The following is a 20,268-nucleotide window of genomic DNA, read 5'->3' on the forward strand; positions in this document are numbered from 1 at the left end:
TTGCAACACCTTAAGAGTCATTACCGGACCAGCATTCACTAGTGCCGTGGGGAAGGATCGACTCCTGCTGCTGCTGCCTTGAAGTAGCAAGTCACTGAGCAGCTGCCAGCCTCCCTCTGCTTTTTCCTTCAGGGACAGGATTCAGATCTTATGTTTGAGAGGAAAATCCTGCTCTCGCATGTCTGCGCTTCTGCCCCACCCCTAAGGCTAGAGCCCTGCAAGAAACTTCCACAGCTCTTAGGTTGCCTGCCACCTCAGCAGTCTAACTGAAGCGGTCGCCCTTCCACTGTATCAAACCTTGGAACCCAAATGGTCATTGGGGATTTGAAGTTTATGGATGAGGTTAGATTTTAAATCCTGTGCCCTGATCGGTAAATAAGTAAACTGCAAACCCCAAATGGTAAATAATGAGCCCCACAAAATAAGGTAATAAACCACGGCTCCTGAGTGAGAAACCCTCAAGAACAAACTCCAAAAAATAAACCATAAGTGAAAAATACTGAACATTCAGGTTTTAACACAGTTTAAAGCAATATGAGTAGAATCCATTTACAGATCCAAAGCTACATCACTAATTCGGTACTAAGGCATGGTCAACACCTGCTGCAAGGTCCTGGGCTCCCCTTTCCCACCAGATCTGCGTGCATTCCTAATCCTTAACCGCACAGGGGTCTTATCCTCACCCTGATTCCCTGGTGGCCTACCCAGTGCTCCACTCCCTTACCTTGACCTACCTCCAGCACATATCCTTGCGTACATCTTTGTGTTCTGATTTTGGCCAGCAACTGAGCTTACCAGCTTCCTGGCACCTTCTCTCGCTCAAAGTCATTGATCCCTACACTGGTCCCCTGCCCTGGTAAGCAAGGTCAGACTTTTTTCTTCTGCTCGGAAGAAATGACTGTCCAGTGTTACGAGGTCCACTCATCTGTGAGAAAACACACATGCAGAGCGCATCCCAAGACACCCTGCTGTACAAAAAGAACTGCTGAAATGTTGCACCTCAGTAAGAGTGTCGTTGAAACTTTTCTAATGAGGCAATGGTTTTATATAGATATTACATATAACACATTAAACAAAAGTGACGGCCATCCCAACAGAGCACATAGAATAAAAGGTGTCCTCATCATGCCAAACTGTGTTAGCATTAAACTTACTGCCTCAGCTTTCTCTGGACTCCTATAGCAGCATTAGATGGCTCAGTAGAAGTTAATTTTTGTACACATGCATCAGGACATTCAAAACTGCTGTATTTGTCAGGGTAGCCGTTAACTTATAAACACCGTTGTGTGCATATATGTTGGATCACTAAGCATACAGAAAAAACTTCCACGTGCTCTGAAAGCAGCAAGTTAGGGACAGACCTGCTGCCAGGCACCATACATTCATTTTGTGTTATTTGTTTGGAAAAGTTGTTCACAAGTATTAATTCATTGTGTTGAACTACTTCCTGAAAGGAAATAAATTATTAAAAATTCATATGCTGATTATGCTTTGAAGAATGAAGCTGATGGAGAAATGCATAGAAAAATTCAATTTGGGGAGAATTAATACTTAGTCAATACAAAAATCATTACAAAAAGAACATCAGAAAATAATTTTTAAGTGTTCCTTTCCTTTTCTCCTCCCTGGATTCAAAGCTTCTCATTACAACCACAAGGTTTAACATTCCTGCGTCTATTTGGGAGCATATTCCTAGAAGGTCCATAACTGGCTGGGGAGCAGCATCAAGGCAAAAGAAAAGTTAAATGTTAAAATGTATATACTTCTTTGAATTTTGAAGCAGTGGCATTTATATGTTTGTTAATCAAGTTGACACAACACGTGATGACAAAAACTGGAGTAAAAAAGCTTACTTCCCTTTTGAATAAGGCGGAAGACAGAAAATGACCTTCGGGTTAAGGCAGTAATCGAGGTTTCTTTTCAAAAAATACAAATAAAAAAGACTAGCTGTTATTTCCTTTATCCTCAGCCTTAGCCCCTAGCCTTTATGACTCTCACGTATTACTATCAAGAAGTGTTTGGCTCTCCTAACTGCAATATGAGTGAGTATTTGTAATTAGGAAAAAAAAAAAAAATTTGTCTAAAATACTGCCTACAGAAAGTCTCCATAATGAAACAAGGATCCCTTGGTATCGATACAGGCTGGGGAATGAAGGGATTGAGAGCAGCCCTGTGGAGGAAGACTTGGGGATGCTGGTGGATGAAAACCTGGACATGAGCCAACAATGTGCGCTCGCAGCCCAGAAGGCCACCCGTGTCCTGGGTGCATCACCAGCAGCGTGGCCAGCAGGGCGAGGGAGGTGATTCTCCCCCTCTACTTCGCTCTGGTGAGACCCTCCCCACCTGGAGTACCGCGTCCAGCTGTGGAGTCCTCAGCACAGGAAAGACATGGACCTGTTGGAGCGGGTCCAGAGAAGAGCCACAAAAATGATCAGAGGGATGGAACACCTCTCCTATAAAGCAAGGCTGAGAGAGTTGGGGTTGTTCGGCCTGGAGAAGAGAAGGCTCCAGGGAGACCTTATTGTGGCCTTTCAATACTTAAAGGAGACTTATATGAAAGATGGGGACAGACTTTTTAGCAGGGCCTGTAGCGATAGGACAAGGAGCAATGGTTTTAAACTAAAAGAGGGTAGACTCAGACTAGGTATAAGGAAGAATTTTTTTACAATGAGGGTGGTGAAGCACTGGCACAGGTTGCCCAGAGAGGTGGTAGATGCCCCATCCCTGGAAACACTCAAGGCCAGGCGGGACGGGGCTCCGAGCAACCTGATCTAGTTGAAGATGTCCCTGCTCGTTGCAGGGGTGTTGGAATAGATGACCTGTAAAGGTCCCTTCCAACCCAAACCATTCTGCAATTCTATGATTGTAACTGACAGCATACCAAACGGTCAAGAGCCACTAAATGATGCTGATAACATCTTTTCAACAGGCATCACCCGAGTTCTTCAGCATTCGAAAAGGACACACTTAACACACAGGCTACTAGATCTCAGTCCAAAACCAAGAAATTAAAGAAAAATCTAAAGTTTTAATTCCTTTCTTTTCCGTTTTCTAGGATTAAAGTTCATAGCTTTCACCTAAAAATCAAGACTGTGAATACAATTTTTCTTCACAGAAAATGGACTTAAAATTATTTAGCATTGCCCGTGTATAGTAAGCACAGGTGTATACAGTTCACCGCAATTCTGCCTGAAACAGAACTAGTTATTAGTTTATCCATCGCAAATGTTTAAATCATGTAGCAGAAGGATTTCAGAGAAATCCAAGGTAAATTCTTAAGTACTATGAATGAAATTCATACCCTACAATGACAGCAGCACTATTTTCACTTTGTAACAGTTTAGGTGGTGCATAAGCCTTATGCAGGCTTGTCCTCTTCTACCACAAAATGGATTCCATCATTCAGGATAAGCTTTCATTACAGGACAGCTAGAACATCTGGCAATGCACCACAGGAAGTTGCAGCAAATGTGGTATGACCATACAGTGTTTCATGTCTGGAATAATTTAAAAGCAGGGGGTGGGGTGGGGTGGCCCCCATTGCAGAGAGACGATCTGCAATCATAGGTGTGTTTAACTCACTCTTTTTTCCCGTTTTGTCCTTCAAATTGCACTTAGAAACCTAGCTAAGGCTTAGATTGTCACCTTTCAGAAAACGTATAGGAATTCAGCAGTCAATGTTCCATTCTGCTTCCAAATACATAGAGAGTGTCAGGTCTGTTCACGTATCCTCACTGCTGCCAGAAGGCAGACTCTTGTTTAAAGACAGCCTTTCCGATCCAAGTTTCTTCCACTGGACTTCTTTCAGGTGTTGAAAAGACCTATATAAGGCCAAATGTTCCAAGAGGCACTGAACAATTTTGACTCTCTCAGATGCACCCAGGTGGTGCACACAAATGTGCAGATGAAGGGAGAATAAAAGCAGGTTTTTTGTCCTACCTAGCCTCACTGGAGACAGATGGGCATCCCCGATACTAACGCACAGTGAAGGTTATTTAGTGTTGCTTTGTGCCTTTCCCAGATACTGGAAGCTTCTTGGTTAGTACTCCTTAAAACAAGAATCTAGAAGTATGGAGTTTACACAGTGCTTCACAGAGCATTCTTGGCTCTTCTGGCTGTTGCCAACTGACAGCAGGAATGAACCATGAAAAGCAGGGTCAGAAAATAGAAGTTATAAACTTCTAGAGGTAAGTCATGCTCTTTATGTTATGCTCCAAAGATACGCACGCCAGCATTTGTTTTCAGGCACCCTGAACTAGGAAACAAAACAGCTTTCTACTCCTTGCAAGTTCACAGAGGAATTGGGAAGGAGGAAGAAAAACACACACAAATGGGGGGCGGGGGGGGGGGGCACAGGACCAAACCAACCAACCAACCCACCCAAAAAGCAACCAAGAACCTTAGTCTCAGATTCCTAAAGGAAAGCAAAGGAACACAAACTGCATAACTTGACATGATTGTTTTCATACTCAAGACTAGACCTACAGTTACAAGGGCACTTAAGCATTATTAACATAGGTATTTCCTAGTAAGAACATCCAAGTTGTTTTTGTTTCTAAACATAAGGTGGCAGCATACGGACACTAGAATCTAAAGCCTATTGGCGCCATCTCTGAGAAAGCCAAACAGCTCGCTTATATGAGTATGACACAAGCTGCTCCCTCTAAAGTTGAGAAATTATTAGAAATCTCTAAAGCCTGCGCAAAATAACTTTGAGCATAATTCTTTAATCTACTACCACTTGGCTATGCCTGCCCTCAAAAGCAATCATAAGCTACCACCATCCTAGAGGAAAAGTGCAAAATCCCTGTCGCTTCCTGTCCTGCCAGTCACTGCAGTCAGGTAGCCAGCCTTCCAAGCCTGTGAACAGATGGCATGCATTAGAGCGACTTTCCTTCTCCTCTCCTAGAATCACAATAGCCCCTACTAGAAAAGGCATAACAAGCAGCCCTAAAAAAACTCTGGAAGACCTTTCTTTCTGTCCAGCATTCCTGCTTCAGAAAAGGAAGCATGCTCCCTGCTTCTGAGCATTTGTCTCCTCCAGACAGAAGAGCTTTTAAAACCCAACTTGCAAGAATATTGTGTGGTTTGATAGTTCTAATGGAACCTATATGTATTTACGCCCTGTCAAATTCTGTTTAAGCAAAAGACATCCTCTGGCAGATCAAGAAACATAATAGCAAAATGTGTAGCTAGCTAATTGGAGGAGGGATTAAGTTTTGAATATCTCTTCTAGCTTACTTTACTCATTCTGCGTAGAGCCAGTTTTGTTCTCTTCTGGAGCCAATGTCTGTTTAAAAAAAAAACACAGATTTTTAAATTATTTTTATATATATTTTATAAACCCATCCACCTTCTTTGATGATTATGGGCAAAACCTTAGCTGTGCTGACAAACTTCCGTTATCATAGCTTGATCATCTAAATGACTTTGATGCAAGACAGACACCCGTGCAATGGGGAAATAAATGGTTATTACAACTCCCAGTATCGCCTCCATCACATCATATCAATCAAATGGATTCGAAATCCATTGCACCAACAGTTGTTGAATTACCAGCTCCAGGGGCACAGGACACAGGCAGTGGAGGATCCTCACGGAAAAAGTCTGGATCTTGAGGCCAAGGAACTCTGGGAGACTGTTCGATGACACCTTTGGTGACAGCAACTTAAGCTGGCAACACCTGTACTGTGAAAGAGGAAGAAAGTCCTGCAGTAAGAGAGTGCAAGTCTGATGACAGGGAACGATTCTGGGGCAGATCCTCCTCAGGAGGCAAAGGCTTTGTCCTTGAGGATACCGCCTGAGGGCAGGGATGCTATCATAAGGGAAACAGAGGTAGGCTGTAGCGACACGCAGTGTGATTATCAGCAATATGACTACCTAAGATTATGACTTGTCAGCCAAGTGCAGAAAATAGGAACTGAGGAGAAGTTTGGGCAGACTTTTTGGAAATGCTAGGGAAGCTATATTAGTCTTTATTTGTGTGGATACAAACGGGTAGGAAAAAAAAAAGGGGAGAGTTTCTGGAAAGAAAGGTTAGTCCGTTTAAAAAGAAAAAGATAAAACTGTCAGGGAGGCCTTAGTCTTCAATTTCATATTTTGGCTAAGGCCTCCCTGACAGTTTTTTTTTTTTTGGTTGGTTGGTTTGTGTTTGTTTGGGGGTTTTTTATGCCCTCACTACCAAACAGAGGACCAGAAATGCAGAGTGACCATGCATGGCTAGAAAAAAATCATGCAGGGAAGAGGGATTCAGAATCACTAGGAACTCCAGGAATCTTTAAAAACAGAAGGACCCTGTACAGCAGGCACGCCCTTCATCATAAGTCACATGCAATCAGGATGCTGACATTTACAATTTAAAAAAAAAAGGCACAGGAGAGTTTAACCTAAGAATCACAGAAAAGCCAAGTGTTAAAAAGCACATGGGTTGGGATGATACACACAAACCTTCGTATTTTCCTAAGTAAAGCATAGAACAGCATTCATCAAAACACAAGAACAGTTCAACATCCTTGCAAGAGCAACAAAATCCAGACAATCCAGACTACAATGGGGCATAGTTACAAAAAGGAAGTTAACAAACTATTTTTAAATAAAGAGAAAGTAGTGGTGCGGCTAGAAAAGTAAAAATATTTTCTAGTGACAGGAAAACTATTTAAAGGCATCACATCAGCAATTGTGCTTTATTGCCTGTCAGGAAAGGCTAAGAAGCAATCCAAAATAATTATTCTGACAAGGGGGAAGAACGACATCCCTCAAAAAGTGGAAGTTATGCTGAAATGCAGAAAACAGATGTGGTCACAAACTGCATATTAAAATATGCAGATCAGGTCAGAAATATGGCTTGAGGAAAACAACTTGCAGACAGGAAGAGAACCGATGACTCCTTTCTCAGCCGTATCAGGGACTATGAGACTATCAGAGAGTTCATAAGGCCAACTGATGGTCAAAACACAAGGAGGGCACCCAAAGTGATTTTTGCACCCATTTTGTCTCAGACAAACTTGGAAAAGTTCCTGTGCCAAAAACTTCCTTTACAGGAGTTGCGTTACAGAGTATTTTAAACTGAAGTATCTGTAGGATAGATTACAGAAAGGATTAAGCCATCAAAACTAATAACAAGTCATTACACCATATGGTATCCCTTCAAATGCCCGACTTGAGGATGAAATAACAAGCATAATAGCTGTGGCGTTCTACCTCGGTACCAGGGGACTGGATGGTACCATACAAAACATGAATTTTTATAAAGGTTTCAGAAAGCTTCAGGCTTATAAATCCTATGTCCAGTCCAGGCATGCTAGTAGAAGCATACTAGTAGAAGCTAGCTAGAACAATTAGTGGGTACATGAATAAGTAGTAAATGTAGATAAAACATCAGCACAGTTTTTGTAAAGGAAATTCAGGCCTGACAAATCCTTTAGAATTATTTGGAATAATCAATGAGCATGTGGACATGAGAAATTCACCTGATGTACTGTATTTGGATTTCCAGAAACTGTTCAGCACAGACCCTCGCCAAAGGCTCTTAATCTATGTTGCGTGGGACAACAGACACAGTTCTCCCCCAGAGAAGCAACTCGTTAAAAGGCTGAAAGAAGTGGAATAAATGGTCAGTTCCTAGTCAGGCAAAAATTGTCAGCAGACTCATGCAGAGATGTCTGCTTAGCCCTAGGAAACCATACTTACGGAAGATTTGAAGAAGTCAGGTGAATAGTGAGGGGACAGAGATTTCTAACAATGTCCTTCTGCATAGTAAAAAAAATGCCCCTATAGAGTTGCTGCAGGAGCTAACAATATTGTGGGAACAGACAGTAAAGCTGCAGATTAATTTCAGTGTGAATAATGCAAAAAAAAACCCAAACAGGCACAGGGGATGGGGGTTCAAAGTTTGAACATTATACATTGTATGATGGTCTCCGAGAGAACTGTTATGACCCAAAAAATATCTTGATAATTAAAAGGTTTAAAAGCTCATTGCTCCAAAGCCAGATAGAAGGTTTGGAAATACTTGGAAAAGAAGAGAAAACACGGGGGGGGGGGATGGGGATGTATATCACAATTAATCCACATCATTTCTCCATCTTGAATATGGTATATGGTGCAGGCCTCTACCTCTCAGAAACGTGAGAGCAGTATGACAAAAGGTACATAAAAGGCCGATATGAGATACAGATCACCTGCTGTACAAAACAGACTCTGCTTGTCCAACCAGAAAGAGAGCAAACTGGGAAAGGAGTGACAGAGTTTTGTAGCTATCCTGCAAGTGATATTATTCACCATCTTCTACAGTAAAAATCTTAAGAGGTGTCAAATGAAGTTATGAAGTAGCAAGTTGAAACACACCTCCCCCCCCCACTTCATGCAGCACCTGGATATGCTAAAATTCACTTTTCCATCAGATATTGTGAATGCTAAAACTTTGTATAGCTTAACAAATCACTTGGACAAAGTTAGATGATATGTGCAAAGACGTGGGCTCTAGCACATGACATTTATCGGCCACAGGTCACAATCACCAGAATCACAATCACCAATATTCCAGGGCTACCTCGGACAATGGACCAGAGACTGAGCTTCTTTTGATTGAGTACGACAGTTCCTTTAACAAACATCACCAATGTTTCCTTGCTTATTAACTGCTGTATTTTAATGCAGGCATGATTTTTAAAAAAGGTCATCACGTGTTCACTTTATGACCCCAGAGATCTCTGGCATATTACAACCACAGTTACAACACCTCAGATGGCCTGGTTTTATCCACAAAAGGTCCTCCTCCCTGAGGAAAAACATGAGATGTGTGGACAGCTTCTACCATTAAATTAAATGCCTCACAGCTGCTTTCCGGTTCATTTGAACACATCTGGAGTTTCTTCTAATTGTCAAGCTTATTTACACAAACAGAAGTTAAGAATCATGGCAGAGACCTTTAATCACAAGTATCTTCAAAGATCAAAATGCTGCTGCTGCACATTTCCTTCAACTTTTGTGTCAGATTTCCAACTCTATGTAAAGATATTTCCAAGTCCAGTTCTCCAGCTGACTAGGAAGAAACCTTTTAGGCAGTATTCTAAGAATCACTGTTGACATTTTGTTCTAGGAAATTTGTAATAAGATTTACTCATCAAGTCTGTCCCTTCATTTCCTTATGCTCCAGTGTTCTTTCAGGTATTCCAAAGACAAACGTAGTCAAAACTATTAAAAGTGGTAAGACTAAACTAAGTCACTCCAGAGGGTTTGTTTTCCAGGACTTAATCACACTTCTTTGACTGATGTCTAGGTTTTACTAAGGTGCATTTTCAGTATTTTGAGGGTATCCCAAGGCTGCCACGACTAGAATTGCTGTACATGCAGCCAAACCTGGAAGCATAGTTCCAGTTCACACTCTCAGCCCACAGAATGCCACATGTCGGAATGCACCAGGCAACTCAGTGACTTAGTAGACAGCTGGGCACATTCAGGTAGACAACCCGAGGGCTACCCACAGCTGTGCAGTCAAAGGAAGGCAGCAACTGGGATAAACACATTTTAGATGTTCATTATGTAACATGTTTTCAAGAACTTCTAAAGCCATCTCCAGCTAAACTTGTCAGATAGAAGAACAGCCACTGCCAGATAACAACTAACGCTCAGCCTGCTTAAAAGTTTTAACTGCATCTTTGCAAGAGGCTGAAGGCATTCACCACCTTTTAAAGGTCAAATCAAAATTCTGTCTCCCTGTCCCTCCAACTCTGATGTTCGCAAGTCTATTTGTGATCAACAGTTTTATTGTTACAGGGGAATTCCGCTATCACATTAGTTGGGATAACAGAAGTCAGGTCATATTACTCAGATCAACCTTACAAAGGACACTGGATAGCAGAACTTTTAGCTATTGACATTTTTACTGGTAGTGTCATTGTGTATCATCATCTGTGTTTGGAGATACAAAAAAGTAGTATGAAAAGCTCACAAAACAAAAAACTAAGCCTATGAAGTGTGCATGTTGAAAATACTTCTGCCTAACCATCCATCATTTTCATTATGGCAGTGCCAAAGAATGATCAGAAATTGAAGCCTGCAAAGTGCTAGACACTATGTATAAGCATCAGCCTCTGTTATTTAAGATGAGAGAGTTTCATTGATCAAGTCAAGACCATAAATCATTAAAGTATACCAGTCAAGGTTGGATTTTTAAAAACAAAGTCACTTTGATTATAGCAGAACAACTTAACTATTTTAAAAGTTCTTGTTCTTTAGCTATAGCTCCCGTTTCACCCTAGAGTCTCAGTGCACTTTAAAACATGCAACCTTCCTTCTAGGTCTAACTAGTACTTATTAGGGCTACATTCAAATAATGTACATAGGTAAAAACATGGAATGTTTAGCTCAAGAATCACACAGCCTAGCCCTGTTCATAAATACATTATCTCCACTCATAACTCTTGAGAATTCTAGAGCCTACTGGGCCACAAATAGAAAAATTTTGAAAGGAACCACCACTTATACCAAAAAGGTCAACAAATACCCTAGCCCTAGTTAACAGTTTGCTTTAGAAGAGGCCAAAGACATTCATCATGAGCCAGCCTTCAACCACTCCACTCAGCTTTAGTCAAACTCGATGATGGTAAGGGTGTGCTTGGGGACAGCTCTTCTAAGGGCATCTACTGCAGCTCAGATCACCTTCAGTCCCCGGCTACCAGTTTAGTGTCTACAGAGTTCTTTTTCTTGGGGTTACTTGAGGTCTTGCTCAGATGCACAAAATCAGTCCCTGCGGTCCAGACATGTACCAGTGAAAGCCCCAGGGGGAAGAAAGGCCCATGATCACATACCTCTTCACTCCAAAGTCTCTGCCTAGGGCTCTCTGTTCTCCTTGTTAAGTCTCATCTCTTCAGTCAGCCAGGGCCCATGACATACTTGGTAAGAGCAATTCACAGTCACAACAGAAATAGTTTTAACAAACAGTTGCATTTCACCAGTTTTATATGGATTCTCCAGTAGCATTTCCAGAACACAACAGGACACAATGCAACAGGCCACGCAGCATATCACAGGGCTCTTTAAGTACACCCGAGCTAATTTTTAATCTCCTTATTTCTAAAGGGAAAGAAAAATGAAGAGTCAGTTTTTCTAGTGTAATTAAAGCACAAAACAGCCGCCTAGGCACAGACCGTCCACACTTCCCCACGTGAACAGCAGCTTATGGAAAGGCTCTACAGAGGAAAAGCCTGAGTGGACAAGGGCACTGGCCTCGTCAGTACTCCCCAGCTTGAACTGCATCCTACCTATTTCGGAGGCGTGTGGACAGAGCGACTCAGTCCCTGTTACAGAAACCGCAACAGCGACCAGCAGCGAGGAAGCGCTCGCGGCCCGCCTGCCCTCCAGCCGTCCTCGGCAGCGCAGGCACTCACTCGGCCGGCAGCGCCCAGCCGCGGCTGCCGGGGCCGCGCCGCGAGCGGGCGTCCGCAGGCCCCAGGCCCGCCGCTCGGCCCTGGGCGGAGAGGAGGCTTCCCTTGCCCGGAGCCGCCAGCCGGGCCGCCCGTCGCTAGCGCGGGGCCCGTGCCCGGCCCCAGCGAGGGGCCCGCCGGGGCGCCCCGAGGAGGGGAGGGGAGGGGAGGGGTCAGCTCTGCGGCGGGCTCCCGACAGCTCCGCGGCGCAGCCCCGGGAATGCCTGAGCAGGAAACGCCTTTTTTGGGCCTCGGAAGTGCCATAAAAGGCGCGGAGGAAACGCCAAATATGGTCGGCACGCTTCCGGCCGCCGCGGGAGCGGCGTTTCCGCTCGGCCTTGGCGGCCCCGCGGCCGCGTGACGGGGCCCCGCCCGCCGGCGCGCTCCCGGCGCTGGCGCGGTGCCGCGCGCCCCGCGGGCGCAGCGGCGTGTCCCCGCCGAGCCCCCCGAGGCCAGCTGGGCTACAGCCAGCGGTGACGCACGGCCTTTCCTGTCGCCAGCGGTCGGGTCTGAAGCTAGGCTTCAAATCACAAACAGCTGAGGTTTAATTCAGGCGAATGGATCTTCTGCCGGTGACTGGAAAAGCAAGAGGCCTTCGCTTCCTCCCCCCGCCGCACTTCCTGCGAGGCTTCGGGCCTTCGTCCGCGAGGAAGGCTGAGGGGTTTCCCCGGCCGAGGGCAACACCTGCTGTTTCCCTGGGAACACCCTTCTTGAGACCGACTTACCCTCCCAGTTAGACTAGGAGCAAACTGAAGAATCAGAAACCCTGTCGTGTTCAGACCAGCAGCACACAAGAAGATCTTGCGGAAAGCGTACAGTCAATGCTTTCTCAGCCCTGAAACCTGCTTTGATTTTATGGGACGAAGGCCATGGAAAGAGTAGGAGCAAAAGACCCCATGCATTTTCTTTCCTTTATGTTATAAACAGGGACGGCAAATGCAAAGCACAAGTCTCTGCAATTTAGACCAAGTGCTAAAGCTTAAATTATGAGCACTTTTTAGGAAGTTACATCAAAGGATATCTGCACGAAAGTGGCCCTGGTTGGCGTATGTCAACAGTTTTTACAAATATTATTTTTGGGTTTTTTTCCAAACCAGAGGCTCCATGGTACTGAAGAGCTTCCTGCAATGAGATGCAATTCAGACAAGTGACCCCCCGGCTGGACGGGAAGTGTCATTTGCCAGCTGGCAGGCCGTTACAGGCAAGCCACAGTGCACTGGTGCTGAGCCCTCACCTCAGAACGCTGCTGGCTTGCACTCAGCTGTGCTGCTTTTTGAGTCAGGGTTAATATGGGGCCAATGGTAACCCTACGTCCCTGGTTCAGTGCCTCTGAACATCCCTGCAGTTGGACCTGCTACCTGTGGACTGCCTATGATCAATGCCCACAGCTCTGGGAGGCCGGAATTCTTCCATTTAAAAGGAGACTGCAGCACCCTCGAAAGAAGGCCTAAGGAGGTGACCGGGCAGCGGGGGAGAGGGTTAGGGTGGATTTCTGGAGGCCTCCACAACTTGAAAGGATCTATCATCCCAAAGTGGAGAAAGCATGGGGCAAGTAGGACCAGCGTTTCTTTGAGCTAGAGAGGCCTCGCAGATCCCATCGTCTCCCTTGCACTGCTGCCTTGGCACCCACAGGCCAGTCTTGTGTGCAGAGGTGGCTGGCCAGACCTCAGAGACATGCCCTGCTGCTAGAAAGGGTGCTCTGGCCTTCATTCCTGTATAGCCCTGCAACACTGCCTGACTCAGTCCACTTTGCACGTGATGCACCAAAGAGCACCTGTCTTCTTCGCTGCCTCTTTAGGTGTGGCAGTTACCATCACTGCTCATTTCTGTACAAAGTGCTCTGGAGAACCTGGGGCACCCTCAGGCTCATCAGGCATTGCTTGAGAGCCCACTTGGTCAGTGTTTAGCACAATCGCAATCCCAGAAGGCTCGACCAGGAGTTAGCGGAGACTAGCTTGTAAAGATGGCAACATCTATGGCTTCCTGAGGAGGGGAAGTGGAGAGGAGGGGGTGCTGGTCTCTTCTCCCTGGGATCCAGTGACAGGACGGGACACGTGGGAATGGTCCAAAGCTGCATCAGGGGATGTTCAGACTTTGCGTTAGGAAACATTTCTTTACGAAGAGGGTGGTCAAACCCTGGAACAGGCTTCCTAGAGAGTTGGTCGCTGTCCCAAGCCTGTCAGTGTTTAAGAGGCATTTGGACAGTGTCCTTAACACCATGCTTTAACTTTTGGTCAGCCCTGAAGTGGTCAGGCAGTTGGAGTAGGTGATCACTGTAGGCCCTAGGACCCTTCCAACTGAAATATTCTATTCTAAACATCTGAACAGAGCCGTGCCCACTGATCAGAATGGGCTTGGGCTGACTCCAGCTCTTTATTTTGCTGTTGACTTCGGGAACCGGAGGTGGGAAAAAATTTTGTAGTTAGCTTTACATAATGTTACTTGCTTCCTTCTTTGAAGCATCACATTTGAAGGCCCTTCTTCATTGTCTCGTCTCCCATAAGTGGATTTCTGTGGCTTCTGACATGGGTTACATGCTCAGACAGTGTGAAGCCACATATTCAGCTTGCCCAGTCAACCTGCCTTGGCCAGAGGCCGGAGCCCCTTGGGTTGAAAAGAGCTAGTGCTTTTCTCTGAAAAGGCCCAGCAGTGCCAGCTGCAAAGTCACTGTTAGCAGCTTGCAGACCACACCTGGCACTGCAGGCGCAAACCAGCACAGAGGCGAAGCAGCACAGGCCCTTCCCCACAGCTTGTCCCAACCCGCTGAGGACAGTCCCGCCTGAGAGACGACAGGCTGGGATTTACCAACTGCTCAGCTCTTAGGTATCTTCCAGAATTGCTGCCATTTGCCAGGGGTGGGCTGCATCCTCAAGAAGAAGGACTAGCACAGGGGCTTCAGCACGTTGCCCTTCCTAAGCCAGTGGGGTCAATTTTGGCAAGCAGTAGGGCGTGCTGTGTCCGACAGAGACTGCTTGCCAGTTTACACTGTGCCAGGTGCATTCGTCAAGGCCTATATCTGCATCGCAGCTCCTCACAACCCTAAACATTGGTGATTTGTAGAGGGCCCACCTGAAAGGACTGACACCAGAACCCTCCTCTGTGCCTGCACCACCAGTTCTCATGGATGCAAACTACTCTGAATTCTCTCTGCAGAGTTCACATACCCCCTGAGATGTATTTCAAGCCACCATGTAAGGAAGTGCTTTCCTCCTATAAATGCTGAAACATCCATACTAAAGGCTATCAGCCCCATGCACTTATATGCCCTTTGTTGTGTCAAGGAGGAACTTGTGACAGCCCTCAGCTGAGCAGGGCTACCTTCTGTCAACCAGCCATTTGGACTGAGCTTCTTGTATTTCCGGCCTAGAAACTGCTCTATTATCTTGTCATCCAGTAAGATTTCTGACTACCTATGAACACACAGTTGAGATTCTAATTTTCAAACCTCATTTTCAGCACTGGGAGAATTGTTTTTCTCCCTAAGATTAGCTCACATGCTTCTGGAGAAACCAGAAAACAGGAATGGCGGCTACTTCAAAAGAGCAGGTGATGCACCTAATGCAAGGACGTGTGTGTTCCATCCATGCCTTTGTGAGCAACTGGACTTAGGAGTGATTGATATAAGTCCTCCTTTGTTTAAGCGGGTATTTCTCCAGGAGACAAGCAGCACTTGTTACTTCCTAGCCACTCAAGGAGGCAGGGTTGCTGCAGCACAGTCTTCCTGTGTAGCAACTTAAAGGAAAAAGTGGAAGTCCACACAATTTGATATTTTATTTATTTTTTTTCTGAAGGGTATTGTACACCAAATATCCCATTGGCAGGAAAGCGCATTCGATGTGTTTAGAAGCCAAACAGTCACTTTCATTTTAACAAACACAATTACAAAGTAAAAATAAACCACAAAATAATGAACCGCATGTTCATAACATACAAAAATTGCTGCCTACTCAGTAGGTAACTACAACATTCCAACTCCTGAATATATATATATATATATAAATTTACATTTTTGTAACAAAAATAGACTTTGAGAGGTGTGGGGGGGGTTTTTTGCTTACATTCCATCCCCCAGGGCTTTCTCGTGCTCCCCTCCCCACCCGTTCCCTGCTCTCCCTTACATTCTTTGAGTAACAACCCTTTCACTTTAAGGCAAGATGCAAAGCATCCATTCACACAAATGCATGACATCAGCAAGGCTTCACAAAAAGGCACCAAGACTTGTAACTTTAAAAACAAAACTTCTGCCACATGTGAGTGTCTCATCAGGTGATATTTACATAGCATCACTCTAACATGCTCAAATACAGTAAGTGCTGTTCCCAAAGAAGTTTGAAACTCATTACAGCATTGTCACTGAAATAGAATTAACATTTACAAAATATGGCCCTGCAAACTCCAAATAATACAATATGGATAAGCAAAGATTTTTCACATCAATAGTACCTAAAGGAAAGCAAAACCATGGCACATGTACAATTTACATCAGCTACATACTTAATCAAAAGTCCTTTCTTCCTAATAAAAGACTATTGTTGACGGGGAAAATTATACTGAACTTATATCCACAGTCCATGCAAATTAAGTCATTCAACAGAGGTGGAAAACTTAAACGGCAGTTGTTCCAGGCAGCTGAAGTTTAAAGAAAAGTTAAATAGCTTTGCAACATATGGTGTTGGGGGAGTAATTGGAGACTCCATGTCTGATAGTACCAATGGAAAAGGTGAATTCTCCTGTTCCAGAAGGTAATCTCAGCAAATCTCAATTGTCCTTGGAGAAAAGGCTGACGTCATGTCTGAAAGTGCTGAGGTCACCTGTGAGCTGAAATTGTTGGTGACCCCTGGAGATGAGAAGGAGGTGGCCACTTGCGTCTGAAAAGTGGCAGTGCCAGAGGGGTAAGTGGTTGCTATAGAAGGAGATGGGAACGTGGTGTGTGCAGGGGAGGGGAAGGAAGAGGGAGCAGGGGAGGAATACACTGTGCGCACTGGCGAGGGGTAAGTGGTGGCGATGGAGGAAGGGTAGGATGTAGTCACAGAGGATGAGTAGGCAGGAACTGGGGAAGCAGTTGAGACGGGAGCTGCCTTTTCCACTTTCTTGTCCTTCTGCCTAAGGTGGATTTTAGTGTGTCTCTTCCTCTCATCACTTCTGGCAAACTTTCTGCCACAAATATCACAGGCAAATGGCTTCTCTCCTGTGTGTGTGCGGATGTGCGTAGTCAAGTGGTCGCTCCTGCTGAAGTTCCGCATGCAAATGCGGCACTGGAAAGGTTTCTGTCCCGTGTGGATGCGGATGTGCCGCGTTAGCTCATCGGACCGCGAAAACCTCCGGTCACAAGACTCCACTGGGCAGGCATAGGGTCGCTCGTGAGGAGGGGTCTTGCTGGGACGGTTTGGGTATTTCCTCATCCTGCTGGGCTTGATCAGCTGGGACTGATAGTTAGTGTTGAGGGTCTTCAACTCTTGGGAGCCAGTCTGAGTAGCAAATGCCTTAATAGTGGACAGCGGTGTGAGGGAAGGCTGCTGTGCTCTGGTCTCAAGGGCTGGGAAGGGCTTCTGATCAGCCGGAACAAGACTGAGCTCACCCTGTTGCTGAGGGAACAGGTAATCCGGGATCATTGGGACCTGAAAGTTGGTCTTAGCAGTTGGATAAGCTGGAGGTGGATACTGGATGGGGGCTCCAGAAGGGTTGGGAAAGGACTGGGTCTGCGGTTCAGGGAAAATGTCAGAGCTGGAATTGGGGAAAGTTGGTGCAGCTGAATAAATTGGACTGTTCTCGCTGGCTTGGACAGAGCAGCTCAGAGGGGGGCTCTGCGAGGAGGAGGATGGTGATGATGAAGAAGGCGTAGAGGTGGCAGGTGCATTAGCCATGCCCACCAGCCCACTGACCAGGCTGAAGAGAGGCTCTGGCCATAAGGTGTTGCTACTGTTGGGGGCCGGCTCTAGGGAGAAGCGCCCCGTGTAGGTTATCGGCGGCAGTCGCGTGGTTTGGTTGGGATAGCTGGTTTCTGGCAGGGTTTTCTCGTTGTTCAGGGAGATCTCGGGAAAAGTGTCTGAAAAGAGAGGAATAGCGATTACTTCCAGCAGCCGCTGCAGCTGCTGGCAGTGCTTCGCGAGCCATCCACACGCAGCGCAGCCCCAGATCCTTGCTTCTGGTTAATTAATAATTGAGCGTAACATATTGCAGCGCCGCTGGCAGGTCTCCAGCAGCAGCAGCTAGCCCGGAGCCGCTGACGCACGCGGGAGAATCCCCCCGCACAGCCGCCGGGACCGGGGCGCCGCTGCAGCGCGGAGCCCCCGCAGGCGCCGCCGCGCCTGCAGCGGACCGGGACTCCCCGCCCGCCCGGGCGAGGCCGGCGCGCTTACCTGCCGCCAGGTGCTCGAAGTGCTGCTCCCCGGGCTCCCCGGCGGCGCCGAAGCCCGCGCTCTCGGGCGCCCCGGGGGGGGCGAGGAACTGCGGGCCCCCGCCGCTGAGCAGCATCATCTCCTCCAGCTTGGGGTAGTGAGTGTCCATGGCGGGGGGCGAGTGCGGGAAGGCGCCGAAGGGGTCGGAGATCTGCAGCGGGGGCAGAAGCTGCATCTCTGCCTTAGCCGCGGCCATGAGGGCGCCGGGCTCGGGCTCGGACGGGTGGTGGCGCCGCCGCCGCGGGCCCGGCGGACGGGCCGGCTGCGGCGAGGCGGCCGTCGCCTGCTGCGTGCCCTGCGCCGCCGTCGCCCCGGCGCTGCCCGCTGAGAGTGCTCGCCTGCCCGCCCGCCCGCCCGGGGCTCCCCCCGGCTCTGCCCGCTGGAAGCGCTCGGCTCCCCGCCCGCCCCGGGGCCGCCTCTATATATCGGGTCCCACCGGCCGCAGCCCGCCCCGGCCCTGACGTACATGGCCATATATGGAAAGCAGGAAGCCCTTATATGGATGCGGGCCGGAGGACCCCGCCTGGCGTCAGCGCCTGGCACCGGGGAAAGCCGGGCCGTGGGGGGCCCGCCCGCCCCGGGCTCGGAGCCCCGCGCCCGTTGTGGGCCTGTCCCCTGCCATGGGCAGCGCCGCCGCAGCGCTGCCGCAGCGCCGTCGGCCGCGGGGCGCGGGGTCCCCGGCCCCCGCCCGCCCCGGCCAGCCCGCCGGAAGCCCCCGCCGCACTTTCCATATTAGGAAACACCCTTATAAGTCTCGGTTCCGGCGGAGGCTTCCCGCTCCTTATTTGGCGATTCCGGCCCCGGGTGGGGGGGCGCGGGGAGCCCGGGCGCGAGAGCCAGGTCGCCGCCGGGCCGCGCGCCCGCCCCCGGGCCGCGGGAGCGCGCGGAGCGCCGGGAGCGCCAGGCTGCTGCCCGGGCAGGCGGCAGGGGTCTGGGGGAGCGCCCGGCAGAGTCCAACGCCGCCGCCGCCGCAGCCTCGCGGACAGCGCTCCCGCCCCCCTCCCCCCCCGTTTGCTCGGCTCGCGCTCCTCGCCTCCCCCCGTCTCCGCCGAGGGGCCTCGACGCGGAGGAGTTCTCTGGGCGCTGGCAGCGCGCCCCGGGCGGGGGCTGCCTGCTCCCGGAAAAAGGGGAATCTCGGGACTCCGGAGGCCTGCCGGGAGCGCCCTGCTCCGCCCGCTCCCGCCGGCAGCGGGGGAAGCTCTGCCCGCAGCGCCAGAGCGGGGCAGACCCCGACGCCGGGCGCCTCCCTCACGCAGAACGGGGCACTGCTAAAACCAGAGCCCCGGGCACGGCAGGGCCGCAGCCGCCATTGCCTTCGGCGCGACGGAAAGCGGCAGCGCTCGGGACTCTGCTCTTGCGCCCTGAGGGCCGTCCCTTGACGCGTCCCCGGCTCCTGCCCTCCCCGCAGAGGCGGGCTGCTCTCAGCACCGGCTCCGCACGGAACCGAGGTCTGTGCACGGAGGGGCCGGGAGCCCCGGCCGGCCGCCCGAGGCAGCACGCCCAGAGCGGAGCCGCGGGAGAGCGCTTCCCGGGCCAGCGGGAGCCTCCCGCGCTATAAATAGGCGCTCGACGCGGCCGCCGCCCCGCCCCGCCCGGGCGGCCCCGCTGCCGGCGCGCCGCGGCGCGGGGCTCCCCTGGCGCCGGGCCAGACGGCACCGGCGACGCAGTGCGGCCGCAGTGCGCGTGCGCGACCGCCGCGGCGAGGGCTTCCCCGCAGTGCGCGGGGCTCCGTGGGCGGCGCCAGGAGCAGTCGCTGCAGGCCGCGCCGCGGCCGGGGCCGGCGCCCTACGCGGGCCGTGCCGGGGGCTCCGGCGGGCGCGACCCGGTGCTCCGCCGCGGCCGGCGCTGCCTGCGCTGCAGAGATGGGGGGAACGAGGAGCGCCTTTGTTCCGGTTTACGGGGCCGTCTGCTGGCCGGCCCCGCGCGCAGGCGGTCGCTCCGGGCATCGCCCGCCTGCGGGCAGTGGCACGCAGACCTCGCAGCCCCCACGCCTCGCGGCCGGCTGCCGGGCTGGCCTTCCCCGCGGGAATCCCGGCGCAAAGGTGGGCCGCACGCCGCGGCTGCCAGGCAGGCCTCTTTTGCCGTGGGCAGGCAGTTGTATAAATCGCAGGACTAGGCTCTGCCGCCTTCGTGATTTATATTCAAGTTGCAAGCAACGGCAGGGCTCTGTCTGCCCGCTGTTACAGAAGATTTAAACCTCTGTCGTATACTGTTCTGACTGAGTTGCTCTGTTCAGGGCAGTGCCTTGTCAGTAATGCTGTGCAGTGCCTCCCACACTGATGCATTTCCACCCTAAAATCGGTTACGGGTTGCAGCCACACAGCGCCTCCAGGAAAAACGTAGAAAGCTCTGGCTTATCTGCAGCCTGTACTACTCAATGGCAGCTAATACACATCTGTCCTTCGGTACTCACTCTTTACGGAAGGAAATCGTACTGGGTTTGA

At 49.3% G+C, this 20,268-nt stretch overlaps 1 protein-coding gene across 1 annotated transcript; it reads right to left on the reverse strand.

Annotated features, from left to right (window-relative positions):
- Nucleotides 1–15,189: 15,189 nt before the first annotated feature.
- EGR1 (early growth response 1) lies at nt 15,190–18,229 on the reverse strand. Its single transcript, XM_072873209.1, has 2 exons — nt 17,786–18,229; nt 15,190–17,472 (listed from the first exon to the last, which is right to left on the reverse strand). The coding sequence occupies exons 1-2, from the start codon at nt 18,018–18,020 to the stop codon at nt 16,175–16,177; spliced, it is 1,533 nt and encodes a 510-aa protein (XP_072729310.1). The 5' UTR covers nt 18,021–18,229; the 3' UTR covers nt 15,190–16,174.
- Between the last annotated feature and the right edge of the window lie 2,039 nt (nt 18,230–20,268).

This window comes from Ciconia boyciana, chromosome 9, assembly GCF_034638445.1.
Source record: "Ciconia boyciana chromosome 9, ASM3463844v1, whole genome shotgun sequence".
NCBI lineage: Eukaryota > Metazoa > Chordata > Aves > Ciconiiformes > Ciconiidae > Ciconia > Ciconia boyciana.